Consider the following 20365-nt stretch of genomic DNA (forward strand, 5'->3'; position numbering starts at 1 on the left):
CCTTCCCAAGGAATTTTGGAAAGGGTTTGGCAGTTTGAACAGTTTAGAAAGGTATAGAACTCAAGGATTACCCCCTCCAGGAAGTAATAATGTACTTTTACTGTTTATGAATTCTTGAGTTTAGGCTGGTATGGTCATATCATATATTCTATCACTTTCTCACTTCATAGATTGTAAACTAAAGGGCAGGGAATTGTACCTTCCAATTCTACTTTCCTTTCCCAACTGCCTTGAACAGTGCTCTGAACAGAGCGATACTTAGTAAATGCTGTTCTCTTCACCCTGAAGACCTGAATGTATTCTCTCCAGGATTTTTATGCTTTGTGTGAGCACTGTAAGCACTTTTCATAAATGCTGCCGATTGGATAAAATGTTTCAGTTTTTCTCCCAAAATTCTGCAGAGTAAGGACTCTACTTCTAAACTATCCTGTACATTGAGACTGCCACAGAAAATCAAAATAATAATATTATGGTATTTGTTAAGCGCTTACTATGTGCCGAGCACTGTTTCAAGCACTGGAGTAGATACAAGATAATCAGGTTGTCCCCTGCGGAGCTCACCGTCTTAATCCCCATTGGACAGTTGAGGTAACAGGAACAGAGAAGCTTAGTGGCTTGTCCAAGGTCACACAGCAGACAAGTGGCAGAGCCGGGATTAGAACCGACATCCGCTGACTCCCAAGCCCGTGCTCTTTCCCCTAAGCCATGCTCTTTCTCTGTTGGCTTTGTACACTTCAGTAAATATGAATCACCGGAGCCCGTGCATCCATAAAGATTCCCAAAATACTAATTTTTAAAACCCATACCAAGTTTCCACGACCCTCCTCGGATTGATGGCCATGACAACTTAGTTTGGTAGCTTTGAGTCCTATACCTTCTTTCAGTTACAAACATAGGAATCCAAAGGTTACTGTGAAAAGTTTGACCAACCCAAAGAAATACAAAGTTAATGCTCAGGTACTAAGGCTCTGTGACAAACAATTCTTATGTCAGATAGAAAATACAGGTAAACAAGGAACCCTTGAGAATAAAAGAAAACTGTGTAGAGTTGCTTAGAATTAATGTATTTGACCACTTGCAAAAAGGGCCATGAGATACCAGGAGACGACCAACACTTCATATTCTAGTCAAACAGACAACTGCACCGGCAAATGGTTCTCTCTGGGTAATGTGCATCCATTAACAGCACGTTATCGTCCAATTTCCATTGGTGTGTGAAGTGCACCAAGTAGTTTCGAAAGCTCTCTCGTTTCCATAGCAAAAAGACAAACTGCTGTGTAAAAGCAGTCTTATAAAGTGAATTATGGAATTGGTCAAAGGTTTTCCCACAGTTTTTCATGAATAATTAAAAACACGACAGACTGCAGAACGTTTCACCTACTGCCAACTATAGCCATGAAACGGCAAATACTGCAGCTGAGAGGCATATTGTCTAAGACATTTCCCCACCAGCTCCATCAGCCTAAGCAGCTGAAGCTGAACTTGCTCGGTTTCATCTTACAAATGGAAAATTGCATTTCGCACAAATTTTGAATTGTTTCTGTGGGGCCTAATTCCGTACTGGAATATAACAACCTCCAAATAAAGAAGCCAACTGACTTACAAGTAGCAGGGTTTAACTGGCTTTGCAGAGAGCCTTCTTTGGCTGTCAGCTTTTCGGATGTGTTAAGCATTCTAAAGCCCTGCCTGAGGTTCGAAGGATCCAAGCCCAGTGGTGCCTGGTTGAATGGATGTGCACGAGAAGATTCAAATGAGACTCCAAAAACAAAAGCTGAACTACCTTTCTTCCTTTTTTCTTTTTTTTAAAAAAAGAATCAAAAAGCTGCTGCTTTAATTCAATTATATATTCTAGGAAATATGCTTTAAACAGCAAGGCATGCAGCACATCCTTTTTGATAATAGTATTTATCGAGTGCTTATTGTGTGCAATGACTCATTACTGATCTATACCATGCATACCTTTCTTAAAACTGCTCTTCTTTTTGGTCCTATAGCCAAGGAACTAAAGTGTTTTAAATATTATAAGCATTGTCTTTTACATTCTGGTTAAGAAAGGGAGGAAGCAAAGAGAGATAAGTTACTTAAGGTACTAAAAATCAGTGAGGGAGCCAGAAACCGACCTTAGCCAAAGCAGCAAAATTCTATTTTCAGTGAGGGCATCCTAGTTACTAGGTTACACAAAATGTACAAAAGGTATCTGCAGAGCTCTTAAGTGTAACCAGCCTTCATTATCTTTCACCCATATTGCAGTACACTTAAAGTTGGTTAAAACTGGGCCTGATTACTATTCCCAGGACCCATCCAATAACACAGTGTGACACCAAATTGGATGACGTAAGAATCCTTTCCTACAGAGAACATGCTGTACAACTCAAAGTTTTCAATTAATATTAAGTCAAACCTGGACATTGTAAAGTCATTACAAAACATACTACTGTAAGAGTAGAAGACCCAAGTCTAAGGAGAGTATATGCAGTGTTTTTCCTTTGTACCCATTTGAGGGTGGCAAATGATCTTTCCGTGACCCAATAATGACAACACTTTCTATGTTTTAGACTACAAATCATTCTGTTGCTAGGGGAAGGGGACAGTCCCGTTTTTAACACTATGAGATGAGCGCACTTCTGGGACCGCTGTTCCGTGGGGAGCAGGGCTCAGACTTAGGCAATACAAACTCTTTCAATCCTGCTGAGGACTACAAGCCCAAGGGGTCAGGGTCTTTTCCCTCATCCCTTCCCCGGCTTCATGGTCAACAGCATAATGCCACAGTACCAGGACAGGAGGGGCTGCCAACCCAGAACCATGCTGTGAACTTGATTATTCCACTGCTTAAGCAAAAACACAGGTGGGAGCACATTTGCTACACAGTAAAGTGTCAGGCAACCCTACAACCCTTTTTTTGATACTTACATAGTGCCCTATGGTACTAGCGTAAGTATCGGCAATCCACGACATCTCCCTCTCACCTGTGCTCATGTCAGGGGCGGGTACATCAATACCAGGTCCTGAAGAAAAAGAAAAAGTTAATGCTCTTAACCTTTGCCCACCCAAGTCATACAGCCAGACCTACATATAGACCAGGAGAGAGAGAAACGGGCATTTGGCCACATTCGCAAAGGCGGATTACGCACATGAAACGAGGAAGGTAATTCTGGTCTTTCAATTCCCTCATTTCCCTACCCTGAGAAACACTGTTGCAGTAAAACCAATTCCACCCTAGAGATCATGAAACCTCATATTTTTGGACAGTGACTATTTGGGTGCACTCTGTCTCAAAACATTTTACTAGATTCTTGGAAATAAAATTGATCTTGAGAATTTTTTATTCTTTTCTTCTCTCAAAGATGCACTTTATAATCACACAGACACAAAAAGTAATAAGCCAGCAGAACTGGATAAAATGCCTTTACAGCCAAGAATTTATTATTCTTGTATTTGTAATTTATATCACATCATTCAGAATACAGAGTTCCTGACCCATACTGGGAAAGAAAATGTTCCCAAATAGTGTAACTGCCAATGCAGACACAAGAACATGGTTAAGATTTCCCAGTCATCTTACTCCTTACATTCCTAACAAACCACTCATGAGGGAGAGGCTAGGTGATTCACCCTCCCTAAAAAACAGCCCAGAAGGCACTCCTACATGCCATTTACTGCAATACATTCTCAAGATGTGAAGGACTGAGAACAGGATTAAATTTATCAGTGAAAGAATTCCAGCCCAGATGTCCCTTTAAATCAACAATCAGTACTCCATTCCTTCTATCATGTTTTTCTCAACTAAAGTTGACTTTATCCAAGTAAGAATCCTGCAAATGCAAAGTGCTGGGGGCAGGAGACAAAAATTCTACATAATCTTAGAATCTATGGCTAGGAGACCAAATGTCTACTAACTGGGCGGGGGAGGGGGATGTTGGTCTTGGTCTTTCACACCAAGTTTACCAGAAGTATTGTGAGAAGCAGTATGACGTAGTGGATAGAGCTCGGGCATGCGAGTCAGAAGGTCATAGGTTCTAATCCCAGATCCGCCACGTGGGTTAATGTGGCCCCAGAACCCCAGAAGCAGGGTCACGGATAAATATTGACCACCAGGATTCTTCAGTGACCAGGCATCAAGTTTTCAAATTATGTTTTTCCTCCATTTTACTCTTTTCATTAGATAAATCAGTCCATATATGGTCAGGTGCCATTTCTAAATAAATAACATTTATCTGCAAATATGCCATAAAAACAGAATAGTTTAAACCTCCCAACTCACTCCCACCCACCCCCCCAAAAACACAAGAAAACAAACCAGATGGGCATTTGGCCCACTTTAAAGTCACTGCAGTTGCTTGGGGAAAATCTGCAGGCCTTCCCTAATTGAGTGGATTAACAGCCACAAAGTGGGACATTTTCAAAGAAACAGCAGAGCAACACTATCCAAAAAACTTATGCTGAAAAAGCTGTGTGTAACCCCAAACCATTTTCCCCAAATAAAGACCACATTAGGTTTTTCTGAATGGCAGAGTATACACTGTTCCACCATTAAGCGAGTCTATTATGTCTACACGGAAGAGGCGATGTGTTCTGTTTCCTTACTATTTTGTACTCCATACAATTTGGAGATTAAAAAAACCAGCTGAAGACAAAGTATGCATTACTTTGAATAATTTGCACTTTTTTACTATGCAATTGATACAACATGGCACAAATAGTTGCCTCAATAATACCGTTGACAACAACATTTAAGGAGGTACAACTGTGTTAGTGTAGATTAAATAAAAACTACTAATGATAGAAGTGCACCTTTCCTCTGACATATACTTACATATGAATAAGATCTGATTTAAACTCACTAAAGCCTCCTGAGAGACAGGGACAATGCTAAATTCCAACATGTGTATTCTTTCCTACAGTTCAATATAGTGCTCTGCACATAGTAAGCACTTAAGTACCATAAACCAAACTGATCTATTAAGTGTCAAACACTGTCCTAAGTACTGGGATAGGTAATGTCAATTGGCACAGACACAGTCCCCATTCTGCAAGGGCTCACAGTCTTAAGAAGGAAGGAGAACAGGTACTGAATCCCCATTTTACAGTGAAGAAACTGAGGCACAGAAAAGTTAAGTGACTTGCCCAAGGTCGCACAGCAAGCAATGGGCAGAGCCAGAATTAGCATCTATGTCCTCTGACTCCTAGGCCCATGCTCTTTTCACTAGGCCTCATTGCTTCTCCTTAGGTGATTAAATACTAAAGCCTAGGTTATCGCTGAAAAATGCATATCGTTGAAAACTGAAAATAATTACCAATAAAGCCCTTCTTTGCTAGCTCCATGGTGAATCTCCGTGTGATTTTTTCCAATTCATTGTCCTGTGAAGAAAAATACATAATGATAAATAATGATAAAATAAGAGCTTGGTCTAGTAGAAAGAACATGGGCCCGGGTGAGCCAGACAACTGGGGCTCAAGTCCTGGCTCTGTCACTTGTCTGTTGTGTGACCTTGGGCAAAGCTATTAACATCACCGTGCCTCAGCTTCTCCACCTGTAAAATGGGGGATCCAATCTTGTGAGCCCCATGTGGGACAGGGAGTGTGTCCAACCTGATTATCTTATATCTACCCCAGTGCTTGGCACATAATAAGCACTTAAATACCATAACAATAATTATCACAGGATATATTAAAGGTCAGGGAAGATTTTTCATATGATCAAAGTCCCTGAAACTTATCAAACAACTGGAATGTCAATTCTATTTTCTTGTCCACCTGTTTTCATTAAGCCATCTCATAACAGAATCTACCTTTTAGGTTGGTTCAATACTGAAAATGTGTTATTACTGTCCCTTTTTACATCCGAATACCACTTTATTATATGGAATCCATTTTAAATGGAGAACCCGCCTCCCCCCCCCCCCCCGGGGCAAAGTACATAGAATTATCTCTTTAGTCTATAACAACCACCCTCAAGTTATACTGTTTTGACACTCTAGTCAGACTTCACTATCCACATGTGGACAATCTACTTTGTGGCTCAACCAAGTATATGGCACACAGTAAGCAGCACTTCATAAATGCATGATTATCATCACCATAATTATCTGACTTTTCCCATTTCCCCCCATGCTACGGCAGTACATATAGTCCACACTGTAGCTCTCTCCAGGCTTCACTAATCTAGGATTTGCTTGCTTCCCCAACCTTCCCCTCACTCATCCTACAGCCTCGACAACCCTCCCCAACCCATTTTTACTATCCAATACTTTACAATTTCAGCAGTTCTCTCGCTCTCCCCTCCCAACAATGTAAATTCTCTCTGATGGACTACAGATCCAATGTTGGATAGTATTCCATTTGGTGCAAACTGCTAATTATTAACTTCTGGAAAGCAGAACAGCAACTGACCCTAGTTGACCAGGAAATGATGAATTAAGTACTTTAAAAAAAAATGGTATGTTAATAATTCAGTCTTAATCCCCATTTTATGGGTGAGGAAATTGAGGCAGAGTGAAGTGACTTGCCCAGGGTCACTCAGCAGGACTAGTGGCAGAGCCAGGATTAGAACCCACCACCTTCTAACTCCCGGGCCCGTGCTCTATCCACTACTCCATGCTGCTTGAGCACTTACCATGCATCAAGCACTCTTAAGTGCTGGGGTAAATACAGAGTAATCAGGTAGGACACAGTTCCTATCCCCCGGAGCTCGGAGTTTAAGTACTGAAACCCTATTTTACAACTGAGGAAACTGAGGCATAGAGGCACATGCCTTGCCCAAGGTCACACAGCAGGCAAGTGGCGGAGGGGGATTAGAACCCAGGTCCTCTGGTTCCTAGGCCCATGCTCTTTCCACTAGACCATGCTTCTTCTCAAAATTAACATTCTAAGCATTTAATATAGGGGGCAGAAATGGGTTTGCTACATGATAAAGAACACATTAAAAACAAAGTCAAAATCCAAAATTCTTAGGAAGGCAAGACTGCCTTGGCACATTATTTAGTGACTCAAGAAAAGGAAATCCACAGCTCTCAAGTTAAATGAATATGACACACTGCTCTGTGAACGGTTACATCTATGAAATCACAACTTACTGAATAGTTCTTGGGATTAATTTTAACCCCAGCCTTCGCACCGCCAAATGGGACATCTGAAACAAAAAAGTAAAAAAAGTTGTTTTTTTTCTCCCCTCCCCCCCTCCAAGGAGACAGAGGTAAAGGCAAAACAAAACCAAAAGAAGAATTAAACCCCCTTACCAAGTGATAGAATTTCAAGTTGTTCAATAGTTAAAACTAAAACTCACCGGTACTAGTAAAATTAAGATTGCACCCAGTTACTAGGTTAATTTTAAAGTCTTCCTTCACTCAGAGAGAATGCACATCCTCTCTGCCTGGACTAAAAAGTGTATTACAAGATGAATAGGAGTTTTGTTCAATCGGGGACCTCTCATCAAATCTCCAACACAATTTTACCTAATTTTCTCCTCCTATAAAGTAATTACTGACAGGCAATCTTTACTTTCATTAAAAAGGATTTTTTTAAAAAAGTATCTTCAACTTTCATGAATTAGGACTCTAAATTATAATGTAAAAATAAAGAAAAATTTAACAAAGGTTCATTCATTTCTTAAAAACTAGTTCATTTCTAGTGACAGGGCACAATAATTGTTGCTCAGAAAAAATACTACATTTATAGAATAGCTTGCTTTCCAGAAGAGACAGCGCTTTTAAGGTAATGCAACAAATGAGAGATCACTTACCAACTACAGCACATTTGTAAGTCATTAGGGAAGCCAAAGCTTTTACTTCATCCACACTAACATCTGTGCTGTAACGAATACCTGTTGAAGGAACAAAAGGAATTAAGTTTGCCTTACGGGAACCCATATACGAAACTTACGGAAATATTTTCCCTTATCCTTCTCACATAGATACTTCTGAAGATAGTCAAAACTATTTATTCAAGTTGATAACACTTATTAGTTATTTCTTCCAGAACCTGATTTAAACTATGTTATATGACCTGTCTGAGCATAATCAGTCATAGCTGTTGAGCACTTACTGTGTGCAAAGCACTGTAACCAGAGAGTTTGGGAGAGCACAATATAAGGGAGTTGGCAGACCCATCCCCACCCACAAGGAGCTTACAGTCTAGAGGGGGAAATAGATAATAACATATCTGTACATAAGTGATGTGAAGCTGAGGAAGGGGTGAATAAAAGATGTAAATTCAAGTTCAAGGGTGACACAGAAGGAAATGAGAGAAGTGGAAATGAGGGTCTATTCAGAGAAGACCTCTTGGAGATGTGCTTTTAATCAAGTTTTGAAGGTGGGAAATTGAAAGTCTGTTGGCTATGAAGAGGGCAGGTGTTCCCAGCCAGATGCAGGAGCAGGTGAGAGGTTGGCAATGAGATAGAGGTGACTGAGATATAGTCAATAGGTTTGGCCTTAGAGGAGCTAAGGTGATAAGGAGTTTCTAACTGATGCGGAGGTGGATGGCATACACTGGAGGTTCTTGAGGAGTGGGGAAATGTGGGCTGAATGGTTTTGTAGAAAAATGATTCTGGCGGCAGAGTGAAGTATGGGGAGAGACGGAAGGTCAGCAAGGAGGCTGATGCAGTAATCGAGGCGGGACGGTAAAACAGACAATAAGTGATTGGATTAATGTGGTAACAGTGTGGATGAAGAGGAAAGGGCAGATTTCAGCAATGCTGTGAAGGTTGAACTGACAGGATTTGGTGACAGACAATGTGGGTTGAATGAGAAAGCTGAGACAAGGATAAACCCAAGGTTCTGAATGGGCTTGTGAGACAGAGGGGATGGTGATCCTGTCAACAGTGATGGGAAAGTCAGGGGAGGACAGGGTTTGGGTGGGATGATGAGGAATTCTGTTTGGACCTGTAAAGTTTGAGGTGTCAGTGGGACATCCGATTAGATTGTAAGCCCGTCAAACGGCAGGGACTGTATCTGTTGCCGACTTGTTCATCCCAAGCGCTTAGTACAGTGCTCTGCACATAGTAAGCGCTCAATAAATACTATTGAATGAACATCCAAGTAGAGATGTCCTGAAGGCAGGAGGAAATATGAAGTTACAGAGGAAACATCAGGGCTGGAGAAGTAGATTTGGGAATCAACCACATGATTCAAGTCAGAAGTGAATCAATTCTCCAAGGGAATGGGTGTAGATGGAGAATAGAAGGGGATCCAGAATCATGCCTTGAGGGACTCTCACAATTAAGGGGTGGCAGGCAAAAGAGGGGCCTATGAAAGGGGCTGAGAAGGATCCGTTTTATTGTTATACTATACTCTCCCAAACATTTAGTACAGTGCTCTGCACAGAGTAAGCACTCAATAAATAAGACTGACTGATTGACTGATGGGAGGAGAACCAGGAGAGAATGGTGTCCGTGAAGTCAGGCTTGGATAATGTTTCCAGAAGGGGGTGGCCGACACTGTTGAAGGCAGTTGAGAGGGGATTAGGGTCGAGTAGAGACAATTGGATTTGGCAAGCAGAAAATCATGTGGCCGACACTGCTGAAGGCAGTTGAGAGGGGATTAGGGTTGAGTAGAGACAATTGGATTTGGCAAGAAGGAAATCATTGGTGACCTTTGAGAAGGCAGTTTTGGTAGAATGAAGGGGTGGAAGCCAGATTGAAAAGGGGTGGGGGTGTCAAGGAGAGAAGCGGAGGAGAGGAATTGAAAGGCAGAGGGTATACACAACTCGCTCATTGAGTTTGGAGATGAATGTTAGGAGGGAGATGGGGTGACAACTGAAGGGAGCTGTGGGGTCAAGGTAGGGTTTGTTTTTTTAGGATGGGCAGACATGAGCTTGTTTGAAAGCAGTGGGAAAGAAAGTCATTGGAGAGTGAAAATTTGAGGATGGCAGTCAGGAAGGGAAGAAAGGAGGGGACAAGTCTTTTCATAAGGTGGGAAGGGATGGGGCTGGAGGCACAGGAGGAGGGGTGAAATTTGAGAGGAGGCAAGAAATCTCTGGAGATACTGTTGGGAAAGAGTGGAGAGTGGAAAAAGGGACAGGAGGAGAGAGGGAGGAGGAGAGAGGGATTGGAGAGGAGCAGGGGAGAGCACAGCTGATGGTTTCAATTTTCTGAATAGAGTATGTGGTCAGGTCACTAGGGGTAAAAGATGGGAGAGACAACTGGTGAGGGCAATGGGCATGGAGGTAAATAAGGATGAAGAAATAACATGGGAGGGCAGAGTTAAAGCAGACAAGGATAATTTCAAGTGGACACAGTTGGCCTGATATCTGCATTTCCACCAGCAGAACTCTGTAGCTCATGCTCAGGAGCCAAGAAAGAACAAAAGCTGTAGGTTAGTGGTATGAGATTGGCAAAGGACTAGGAGATCAACTGAGGGCGCTCAATAGAGAGGGTGGTGTTGAAGGCATCAACTCATTTGTCAAAGGAAGGTAGTTTGGGCATGGAGACTAAATGGAGCATGATGACTGAGAAAATTGGATGGGGTCAGACTGGAGGTCCCTGTGGGGGAACAGGACAGAACAGGAACAAATACAAAACAACCAAACAAGAAAAACTTGCCTCCTAATTGAAAAAAAAAAAAAGAAAAATGGACAGCCAGGCAGAAAGGTGAGAGTCAGAGAGAGACAGCACACACATGACAACTGCAAACAGGCATTTATTGAGCACTTACTTAATGTGCAGAGCATTACGCTAAGTGCTTAGGTGAATGCAGTTCAACAGAGTTGGTAGAAACAGTCTCTGTCCACAAGAAACTCAATCTGTAACCATCAGGAACTTCTAGTCTCCCTAAGCTCTCAAAAGCTAGTGGTTCTGCAGTCCTTAGGTGACTTTTAATGCTGATGGTTCCTGTGTATGTACATTTACTTAAAGATACTATTTTTCCCTATTCTCCTTTGGTTTTCTATTTTACATTAAAAATGATTTGCTTGGGCCTTGAGTGATTTCCTCAGTTACTGACAACTCATCTTTTGTTGGTAGATCTTCTAAATCATAGCTCCTGTACCCACAAACACAAGGTTTTTATATTACTAGTGTTAAATACATGTTTGCTGGATGCACCAATTCAAACAGCATTTTGTTACACATTCATTCATTCAATCGTACTTATTGAGCACTTAATATGTGCAGAGCACTGTATTAAGCACTTGGAATGTACAATTTGGCAACAGAGCAGAAACGTGGCAGAGCCAGAATTAAAACACAGGTCCTGCTACTCTCAGGGCAGTGTTCTTCCCACAGTTCAGGATGCTTCAATTAAAAAAACAAAACCCTCCCCTCTCAGAAAAAAAACAAAAAAAAACCACACCACAAAAGGCTCTTTAATATTGTCTCATCCAGTAGTCCATTTATTCAATCTTATTTATTGAGTGCTTACTTTGTGTGCAGAGAACTGAACTAAGTGCTTGGGAGAGTACAACCCTCTGCCCCTCCTCCCCTCCTCATTCCCTCAACTCCCTCCCTCTGCTCTACCCTCTTCCCCTCACCACAGCACCTGTGTATACTTGTACATAATATTTATTACTCTATTTTATTAATGATGTGTATACATCTATGATTCTATTTATCTCTTTTGATGATATTGATGCCTGACTAGTTTTGTTTTGCTGTCTCCCCCTTTTAGACTGTGAGCCCGTTGTTGGGCAGGGATTGTCTCTATCTGTTGCTGAACTCTAAGTTCCAAGCAATTAATACAGTGCTCTGCACACAGTAAGCACTCAAATACAATTGAACAGATATATTTCCTGCCACAAACAGCTTAAGACCTGGGGGGGGGGGAAGGGAAGAAGAGAGGGCACATTCCCTTAATGCATCAATAACCATATACATGCTCCTTTGCTAATTTTCAGAGGCTTTAGGGAGGTCAGCTGCTCAAGGCTATAGGGTTCGATCAGAGTGCATCTGTTCTCATTAAGGATCATTTCTTTCAATGGAACTAACTGCCATGAATTTCAAAGGGAATCAAATACTGCAATTTTACAGCTATGCTAATAGCTAGCTTTATGAGAAAAATTCAGCTCTAGAAAATTAGGTGATTTATTTATAATCAGCCATAAACCAGAAATTGAGGGGGGAGGGGAAAAAAAGTCAATCTTCCTCCATCTAGTTTCTGATTTAGTTACTCGGAAAATGAAGGCATAATTCTTATTATTGCAAATGATCTAGTTTTTTTTGTGTTATTTGTTAATAGCTTACTAGGTGCCAGGCACTGTGTTCAGTGCTGGGGTAGATACAAGATCAGATGGGACACAAATATACTCATTTAGTATTAAAATCTAATTAACCATCATCAATAGAACATACAACTTCAGTATTTCCCACAGTTTAATTATTCAAACGATAACCTTTGCATTTTTCCCACAAATAGGACACTGCAAACTGAAAAAGGCATACAGAATGAAACTCATTTTTCAAGAGAAAAACAAGTTTCCACTATTACAAAATGCCTAGAATTATACCAGGAGTCAAGATAAAGATTTATGTTTTCATGATAATCCAGAAAACAAGTTCTGGCTGGATGGCTCCCAGAAATTTTTTTTTACAAATGAAATTTTTTTTCCCCTCAACCACACCCAGTTGGAGCTCAAAGACATTATGTTTCAGAAGGGAAATGGTTACAATTATCACCACTATTTTCCAGAACAGGAGAAAACATTTCAAACAGTCACTTTGGTGACTCACAAGGGGAAGTACAGTTTCAGTTTAGAAGGCTAGAGAAAGGAAGCAATCTGGTTTTACAGTCTTCATGTTCAATATTCCCAAACCAAAGCTTATCTTCTGTCCAAATTCAATTTGAAAAATTGTAGACTTTGTGTTAGACACTTTAAAACAAAAAAAAGGTATTTGTTAAGCACTTACTATATGCCAGGCACTGTATTAAATGCTGGGATAGATTCAGGATAACTGGGTTGAATGTAATGACGTTATTTGTTCTTGAGGGCTTACTACATGCCAAGCACTGTTCTAAGCACTGTTCTAAGCACTGGGGTAGATACAAGGTAATGAGGTTGTCCCATGTAGGGCTCACGGTTTTCATCCCCATTTTACAGATGAGGTCACTGAGGCACAGAGAAGTTAAGTGACTGTCCCAAAGTCACACAGCTGACAAGGGGCAGAGGTGCGATTAGAACCCAAACCCAAACTTCCAAACCCATGCTCTTTCCAGTAAGCCACACTGCTTCTCACATAGTCCCTGTCCCACATAGGACTCATAGTCTTAATTCCCACTTTACAAATGAGGTAACTGTGGCACAGGGAAGTGAAATGACTTGCCTAGGGTCATATAGCAGACAAGTATTAGAGCCCTAATTAGCGCTTAGGAGAGTACAACCCTCTGCTCCTCCTGTTTAGCCCAGATTTAGTACTTCTGACTCCCGGGACCATGCTCTTTCCACTAGGCCCTGCTCCTTCTCAGGTATTAATGTGTAGAGTTAATGCACGGGGTGTCAAATTAAATCAGTCCAGGTTTTGAATAATCAAGCTGATTATCTGCAACAAATGGGTAAGGAAAAAACCCCCAAAAAACAAACAAGTACTCTCTCTGGCAGTTCATTCACTCACATGGTTTCAGCTACCTTTTACTGGCAGCACCCAAATCCTCTGCTTAAATCCTGATGCTCCTCATATGTCCTGCAATCCCATAACTCCATTCATTGCCTCCAGAACATCTCTAGTTGGATGTCCAGCTGGCACCTCAAACTTTACAAGTCAAAAAAACTTCTTACCACCCATCCACTAAAAGACCACCATCTTCCCCATCCTAGAAGTCCACAACTTTGGGGTTATCCTCCACCCTTTGCTACTGTTCAAGTCTCACATTCGGTCGGCCGCCAAATCTTGCCGTTTTATCCGGCATAATAACGTCCTGGATCTGGTTCTTCCTCTTCTCCCACACCGGTACCACCATGGTACGACCTCTGGCCGTGGCCTGGCTAGATGGCCGCATTAGCCTCGTCGCTGGTCTCCCGACCTCCTTCCAATCTATACTAGGCAATGCTGCTTGGATTACCTCCCTGAAGCGTGGTTCGGCCCACATCTCTCCGGTCCTCAAAACCTGCCACTGGTTCCCTGTGTCCCTTCGTGTCAAAAACACCTCACGATTGGCTCCACGTTTCCTATCCACTCTCATCTCTCTCTTTTCTCCAGGTCATTGTCTTCCACTGCTCAAGAGCACCATTAGAATGGGTCTGGGCCCCCACAGTGATGCCAATGAGCTTGGGTGGGCTCGGTTTCATTCAGGACTCCTTTTCCCTGCACCTGGTTCCTGGGATTTCACTGAGGGAAGTAGGAGACAGGGGATTTAGATCCTCTCGGTCCTACTGGTTGAGGGGAAAGGGAAGAATCTGAACCAGGAACAGGACCAGATGCTTTTGGGTGGTTACTGGCTACTGACATAGGTCTCCTGGGCATGACTCAACTCCAGGATGAATCACAGTACCCTATGGCCAGATTGAGGGGGCTGCCTGGGGCCAAGCAATAACAATAGGACAGACTCCCCAAGGTCAACAGTAGGTGGGCTGGCTTTTCTCTTTTTTTCTTTTGCTAAAATACCTCACAACAGGAATAGCAAATGGATCCAAGAAGACCATTCTGAATTTCCCTTTTACAAACTCCTCAATTTAGGGGTGAGGGAGGTGAGAAAACATTGTCAAAGCTCCAGAAAAGTGACTTTTCTATATTTTCAAATTACTTGAAAAAACATTATGGGCATCACATTAAAACTATGCACTGTAAGAGTCAAAATCCTAGACCCATGGGTGCCTGACAGATTCTTAGTCTTGTGCCCAAATTTAAACAGGGGCTGATAATGGAATGCAAACACTTCCATAAGCTAAAGATCCTTCATCACAATTTACTCTCCACTATATAAAATAAACTTTTACTTAATACACTGGCAATTTCACCAATTGTCCTTTTTAAAAATGGTTGGGATAGTGATATGTTTCTGTCCTTTTAGCTTCCTTCCTGATCAAAAAGGTGTACGACTTTCTAATCTCTGTAATGTATGCAAGGAAATAAAATTAAATAGAAGTGTTCATATTACTGTCATGATGCTGCAGAGGAAAGCAGATCAATTCACTTCATTTTACTTTTTTTTTAAAAAAAGTCAGAGATCCAGTCAGTGAGCTTTACTTGTTGAGAGGGTTTGGAATATTGTTACACCTATTTTTAACCTTCAAGAGTACCATTACAGGGGACACTTCTTGTCACTACGGAAGGAAAGTAAATCAGTAATTTCATCTCCAAATTTACATAATTAGAGTGATTATTCCCTGGTTTGGGACTGCACCACAACAGGTTATCTGATCAATTTTATTCTGTAGGCTGCAAATGATAAACCCCATTAATTTCCAACCGCAAAATTGGACTCTCAGATTTGCCCTAGGACTGGATCCGCTAAAGGTTATATAAGGTCTAATTACATCCGGCAAAGGAAGTTAACTGTTTCAGATTTACGAAAAATGCCTTGCACATTGAGTTTAACAGTCAGTAGATAATTGGAACTCAAGATTAAACTACCAATTGCTTTGTTGGATAAACAAGACTGGTCCTCCAAACAGGATTAAAAAGTAGTAGCCTGATCTAGCCTGATTAGATTAGATTAGACTGATTAGACTGTAAACGTGTCATTGGGCAGGGATTGTCTCTATCTGTTGCGAATTGTATATTCCAAGCGCTTAGTACAGTGCTCTACACATAGTAAGCGCTCAATAAATACTACTGAATGAATACCCCTACTAGAATTTTGAAAGGCATTCTGTACTGGAGGGAAAAGCTAATTGTCATTCCATCATCTTTCCCTTTTTTCTATTTGTTTCCGAGGGGTTAAAAGACATTTCCTGGATTGGTTGAAATCTGAAGGCTAGGTGGCAATTTCTTCCCATCAAGAGATTTACAAGACAGCCCAACAATCAAATCTCCCTAATCTTCCAACTAGTCTGGTTGTTTTGATAGACATTTATTGGAAAAAATGACATAGAAGGCTAATGTTAAAAGTTGTGCTAGGAGTAGAATCTTTGCTTTTGGCAGATGCTAAAAGACCTCAAGAGTGAGGAGAGGAAACTGACAACGAGTTATGATGGAGAAAGGAAGCTGCTAACATCACTCAAATAGAAAGAAGCCCCATTTCCATGAGCTCCAACCCAAAAGATTGGGGGAAACAGAAGAAACAGAACCAAGCATTTTGCCTACAATAAAAAAACAAGATTAGAAGACAACAACATTTTAGGCTCAAAGGACTTTGCTGGGTGTTCATCAAGGTGCAAGCGGAGTCCAGAAGATAAATGAGAATCACACAGTTTCAGAAGTTTAGAAGTAAACAGTAAACAACAAAGAGACTTTTTTGCACTTACTTTACACACTTTCTAGCAAAAGTTGAAGTTAAAATCTTGCTATGTTCCTTTGATGCTATCTAGTTGCCTTCTGAAGTTCCTATTTCCTGTTCCCTTATTTAGATTATTTTTCTTCTTTAGCAGCTGACAGTTGGACAGGCAAAAGCAGCTGTGGTTTCCGTTATCAAGCACCCTTTCCAGATAGGTCACCATGTGGCTACAGTGAGAGAGAGGACAATCCCTTGCTCAGGTTTTTGTCACTTATGCTTCAAATGGCCACATTTGAGTTACAAGGAATCTCTGTCCCTTTGCAAAACTTAGAAATATTTTGAAGAGACTAAAACAACTATGTTTGCCATCATGTTTTATGACAGTAGCATCAGTACTGATTTATGGTACCTGATTCCAAAGTCAGAAGGAACAGGAAAAGTTACTCTGGATATGAAAAATAACTTCAAGATGACATGAATAGTTTGCCTTTAAGAGAAGCAGCGTGGCCTGGTGGATAGAACACGTGGCCCAAGGTCAGAAGGACCTGGGTTCTAATCCTGGCTCCGCCACTTGTCAGTTGTGTGGCCAGGGGCAAGTCGCTTCATTTCTCTGGGCTCCAGTTACCTTGTCTGAAAAATGGGGATTAAGACTGTGAGCCCCATGTGGGACGTGGACTGTGCCCAATCTGATTAGCTTCTATCTACCCCAGAGTTTAGTACAGGGCATAATGACCAAACAAAAAAAATGCATGAATCCAAAAGGAAATCCACATCTATCTTAGATTAAATTTTACTCATTAACCTGTGCAATCTCATTGGACCTTCTTTCTCACAGAAAACCGCTACATTTGTGGATTTAATAATTTGACTTTTCACCAGTTCATTTGAGTTTTCATGAGCTTTAACAAGTTTTTGGCAGGTAAGTACCGTTCTTGTTTAAAAAAACAAAGCATTTTGACCCTGCTTCTACTCCCTGTGTGGTAATGGTAAAACTGAAAGAGAACTGGGCCACAAAGGTCCATTCAATAGGTCTTAGAAGTTGTCTTTGATAGCCATTGCTAGATTTTTATTTGGGTCAAGCCTGCATTCCTTCTCACTCCAAAAGGCTACGATTCTAAGAACCTGGACTGTTTCAAAGACTTCCACAATGAATGGTGTGATGATCAAAAGAAGTAACAGCAATTCATGGCCAATTGGGAAACATTCTTCAGCTGAAAAGAGGCAGCAGAAAAGGGGGGAAGTGATTGGGCTTCCAAATGTCTCAAGATGCTTTTATGGGTGAGGGGGCGGGGTGGGGGCGGGGGAAGGGTATATAGCAGTAAGATAGATTCGTCATATAGCATTCTAATACACTCAAAATATCTATTAATTCTCACCACCTTTGGTTAGAAAATGAAGATGCACTAAAAAAAATTACAGCTGAAAATTGGAAAGAGAAAAAGATATATTCCACTGAATGCAATGACATTACACTGCCCTGCATATGGCAAAAAAGTACTTATGCGTCAGCACATAGAAAGGGCAAAAAACAACAAAACAAAATGATTACTCGAAGATCAAAAATTGTAAATTATTCTAGAGCTTAACAGTGTTTCTCACTTTCCACTTATTGATGCCCAGCTACTTGGCAGCTTTACATAGATGAATGAGCACTGAGTGTTTGTCTTTCTACATGCTAGATTTAATGCCAAAGTCAACTCCTAGCGAGGTACATTAAAAACTCATGAGTTAGTGGAAGATTTGAGATACTCGATTCAAAAGGTTATTTCAATTGCTTCCCCCACTTAATGCCCTTGGAAATTAAGGGGTGTTTGACATCTGGGCATTTTGAGAAAGGATGCAAGTTAGAAATTATATTGTTCAGTAGGGCATGCAGGGACAAAAACGATCAGCTAATCTAGTAACCTGATAACCGGGTCAGAGCAGGCAACAGTACACGCACACTAGATGGGTAAGAAGAAGGATAAGAGTCCTACTAATTATTTTCAACTGTCGACCTTCCAAACATGTGGGGGAACACATTAAAATGCATCTGCCAGATCTGATGTATTTTACTCTCCCAAGCACTCGGTATAGCGCTCTCCACACAGTACGTGCTCAAAAAATGCCATTGGTTAACTGACTGAAGAAAACAGCTTCTGTTCAGGGATAGGTCATCTGGGTCATTTTATTTGAGACCCAAGTTCTTATTTTCTTTCATTCTTCTTTTCTTAGTTTCTATTCTCACACTGAGGTTTACATTAATCTGTTGAAAAATACCTAAAAAAAGACAGTACTGTTATAGCTCTGGCTTAAGGTGAGCAATTAAAATTAACAAAAGGCATTAGAATCTTTAAAGGTCCACAGAACAATGATATTTGAATGCTTACTAGGTGCCAAGCACTGTACTAAAACTTTTAATTATCATGCTGAAAGCTCTCATATCATTATATTGAAAACTCATTCTAGAAGAGCATGACCAAGGATCTGAGTTTAAGCTCCTTGAGAAAGATTATTTTCACATGACCCCTTCATGTTAATTTCTTACATTTTAGCACTAATACAAATTTAAATTAGAGGAGGGTGGTGGCAGAGGAAATCAAGTACCTATTATTGAACTCGGGTTCTAGGAATGTCCTCTAACAAAAGGGTCACAAGGCAGAGCAAGTGGGTAATTAAAACAAAAAAACAAGAACACTCTAAACTCATTGTGGGCAGGGAATGTGCCTACCAACTCTGTTGTATTCTCTCAAGCGTTCAGTACAGTGCTCTGCACACAGTAAGCGTTCAAATACCACTGATGAAGAACGACTTAAATGCCATGACAAGAGTAAACAACTCAAATGGGAGTATCCTGTCCCAGGAAACTACAGACAATTAGGACAAAAGACTAGGAAAAGTGAGTGAGGGAGAAACATAGGCAATGCAAACAAAGAAATCAGTATAATGGGAGAGACCAGTTAATTCCCAGGAAGAATTTCTGGAGAGTCTCATATCACTGGAATGTTATATAATGCATCTGCACCACACCCTAAACTGCTCTTTAAGGTAAATACTTTAACAAATACCTTTGTTAAAATCACTGTCCTGAAAGGAAGAGTTGAGACCCTGGGGTTAGAGCTCAATGGGCCAAAATTTAGGATTATTATTCCAAGAGGTATGAATGAATATTATCAATAAAAACAATAGTGGTGTTAAGTGTTTCATATCCGCCAAGCACTATATTATACACTAAAATAAGGCACAAGATAAAAATCTGCTCAGATTAAGTCTTTCCTTGTCCCTTACAGGCCTCACCGTCTAAGGGGAAGAGAGAACAGGTAGTTAATTTCCATTTTTACAGATAAAGAAAATGAGACCCAGAAGTTAAGAGGTTTGCCCAAGGTCACAAGCAGACAAGTGGGGGAGCCGAGGTTAGAAAACAGATCCTCTGACTCCCAGACCCATGCTCTTTCCATTAGGCCACACTGCCTCCAGGTTATGAATCAGGTTCCTCTCTGAGGCTTCCTCCTAAGCCTCCAATATCAGAGTTGTGTCTGAAACTGGCAATGGTCTGGTCAAGACCAGTTTACTGCATGTTCCTCTGCCTCTTCCACCAGCTGTTCATCATGTAACGGTCATTCTTTAATGACACCACCTAAGCTACCTGAGTTCCGATTATTTGAAAAATGGAGAGACTCTTCATGTACCTTTGCTGGAGCCAGAGCTATCAAAACAGGACATATTTCGAGGGCTTGGGATTTAAAAAAAAATCCCATATTGCTACAATAAAAAACGCACAATGATAAGTAAAAAAATCACTGTAAATCCTACATTTTGCACATCCTTGCTCTTTATTAGACAAATGGACGACCAAACTAGAATTTAACCCTGAAGGTTAAGAGATGCAAGTGGATCAAAAGAAGAGCCACTACCCTGTACTTGCGGAAGAAATCGGGTTGGAGGAACTGATATTGCAGAAAGTCATCTGACCTTAAAAGCAGCAACTGACAGAACCACTCCTCCATTACAAGCCTCTTTCTCCTTACATTAACAGAACCTTCCTTTTTTCACTCCATAAAGAACTGGCTTATAAATGTACACGCCTGCAA

At 41.0% G+C, this 20365-nt stretch overlaps 1 protein-coding gene across 1 annotated transcript in view; it reads right to left on the reverse strand.

Moving 5' to 3' along the window:
• The window catches only part of GLUD1 (glutamate dehydrogenase 1), a 41395-nt gene that overhangs the window by 15135 nt on the left and 5895 nt on the right, over positions 1-20365 (reverse strand). The window contains exons 2-5 of the mRNA XM_029059578.2: positions 7739-7819; positions 7074-7129; positions 5295-5358; positions 2911-3005 (exon numbers count right to left, since the gene is read on the reverse strand). Coding sequence (XP_028915411.1) covers positions 2911-3005; positions 5295-5358; positions 7074-7129; positions 7739-7819 — 296 coding nt within the window. The remainder of the gene's footprint in view (positions 1-2910; positions 3006-5294; positions 5359-7073; positions 7130-7738; positions 7820-20365) is intronic.

This window comes from Ornithorhynchus anatinus, chromosome 3 (assembly GCF_004115215.2).
Source record: "Ornithorhynchus anatinus isolate Pmale09 chromosome 3, mOrnAna1.pri.v4, whole genome shotgun sequence".
Taxonomy (NCBI): domain Eukaryota; kingdom Metazoa; phylum Chordata; class Mammalia; order Monotremata; family Ornithorhynchidae; genus Ornithorhynchus; species Ornithorhynchus anatinus.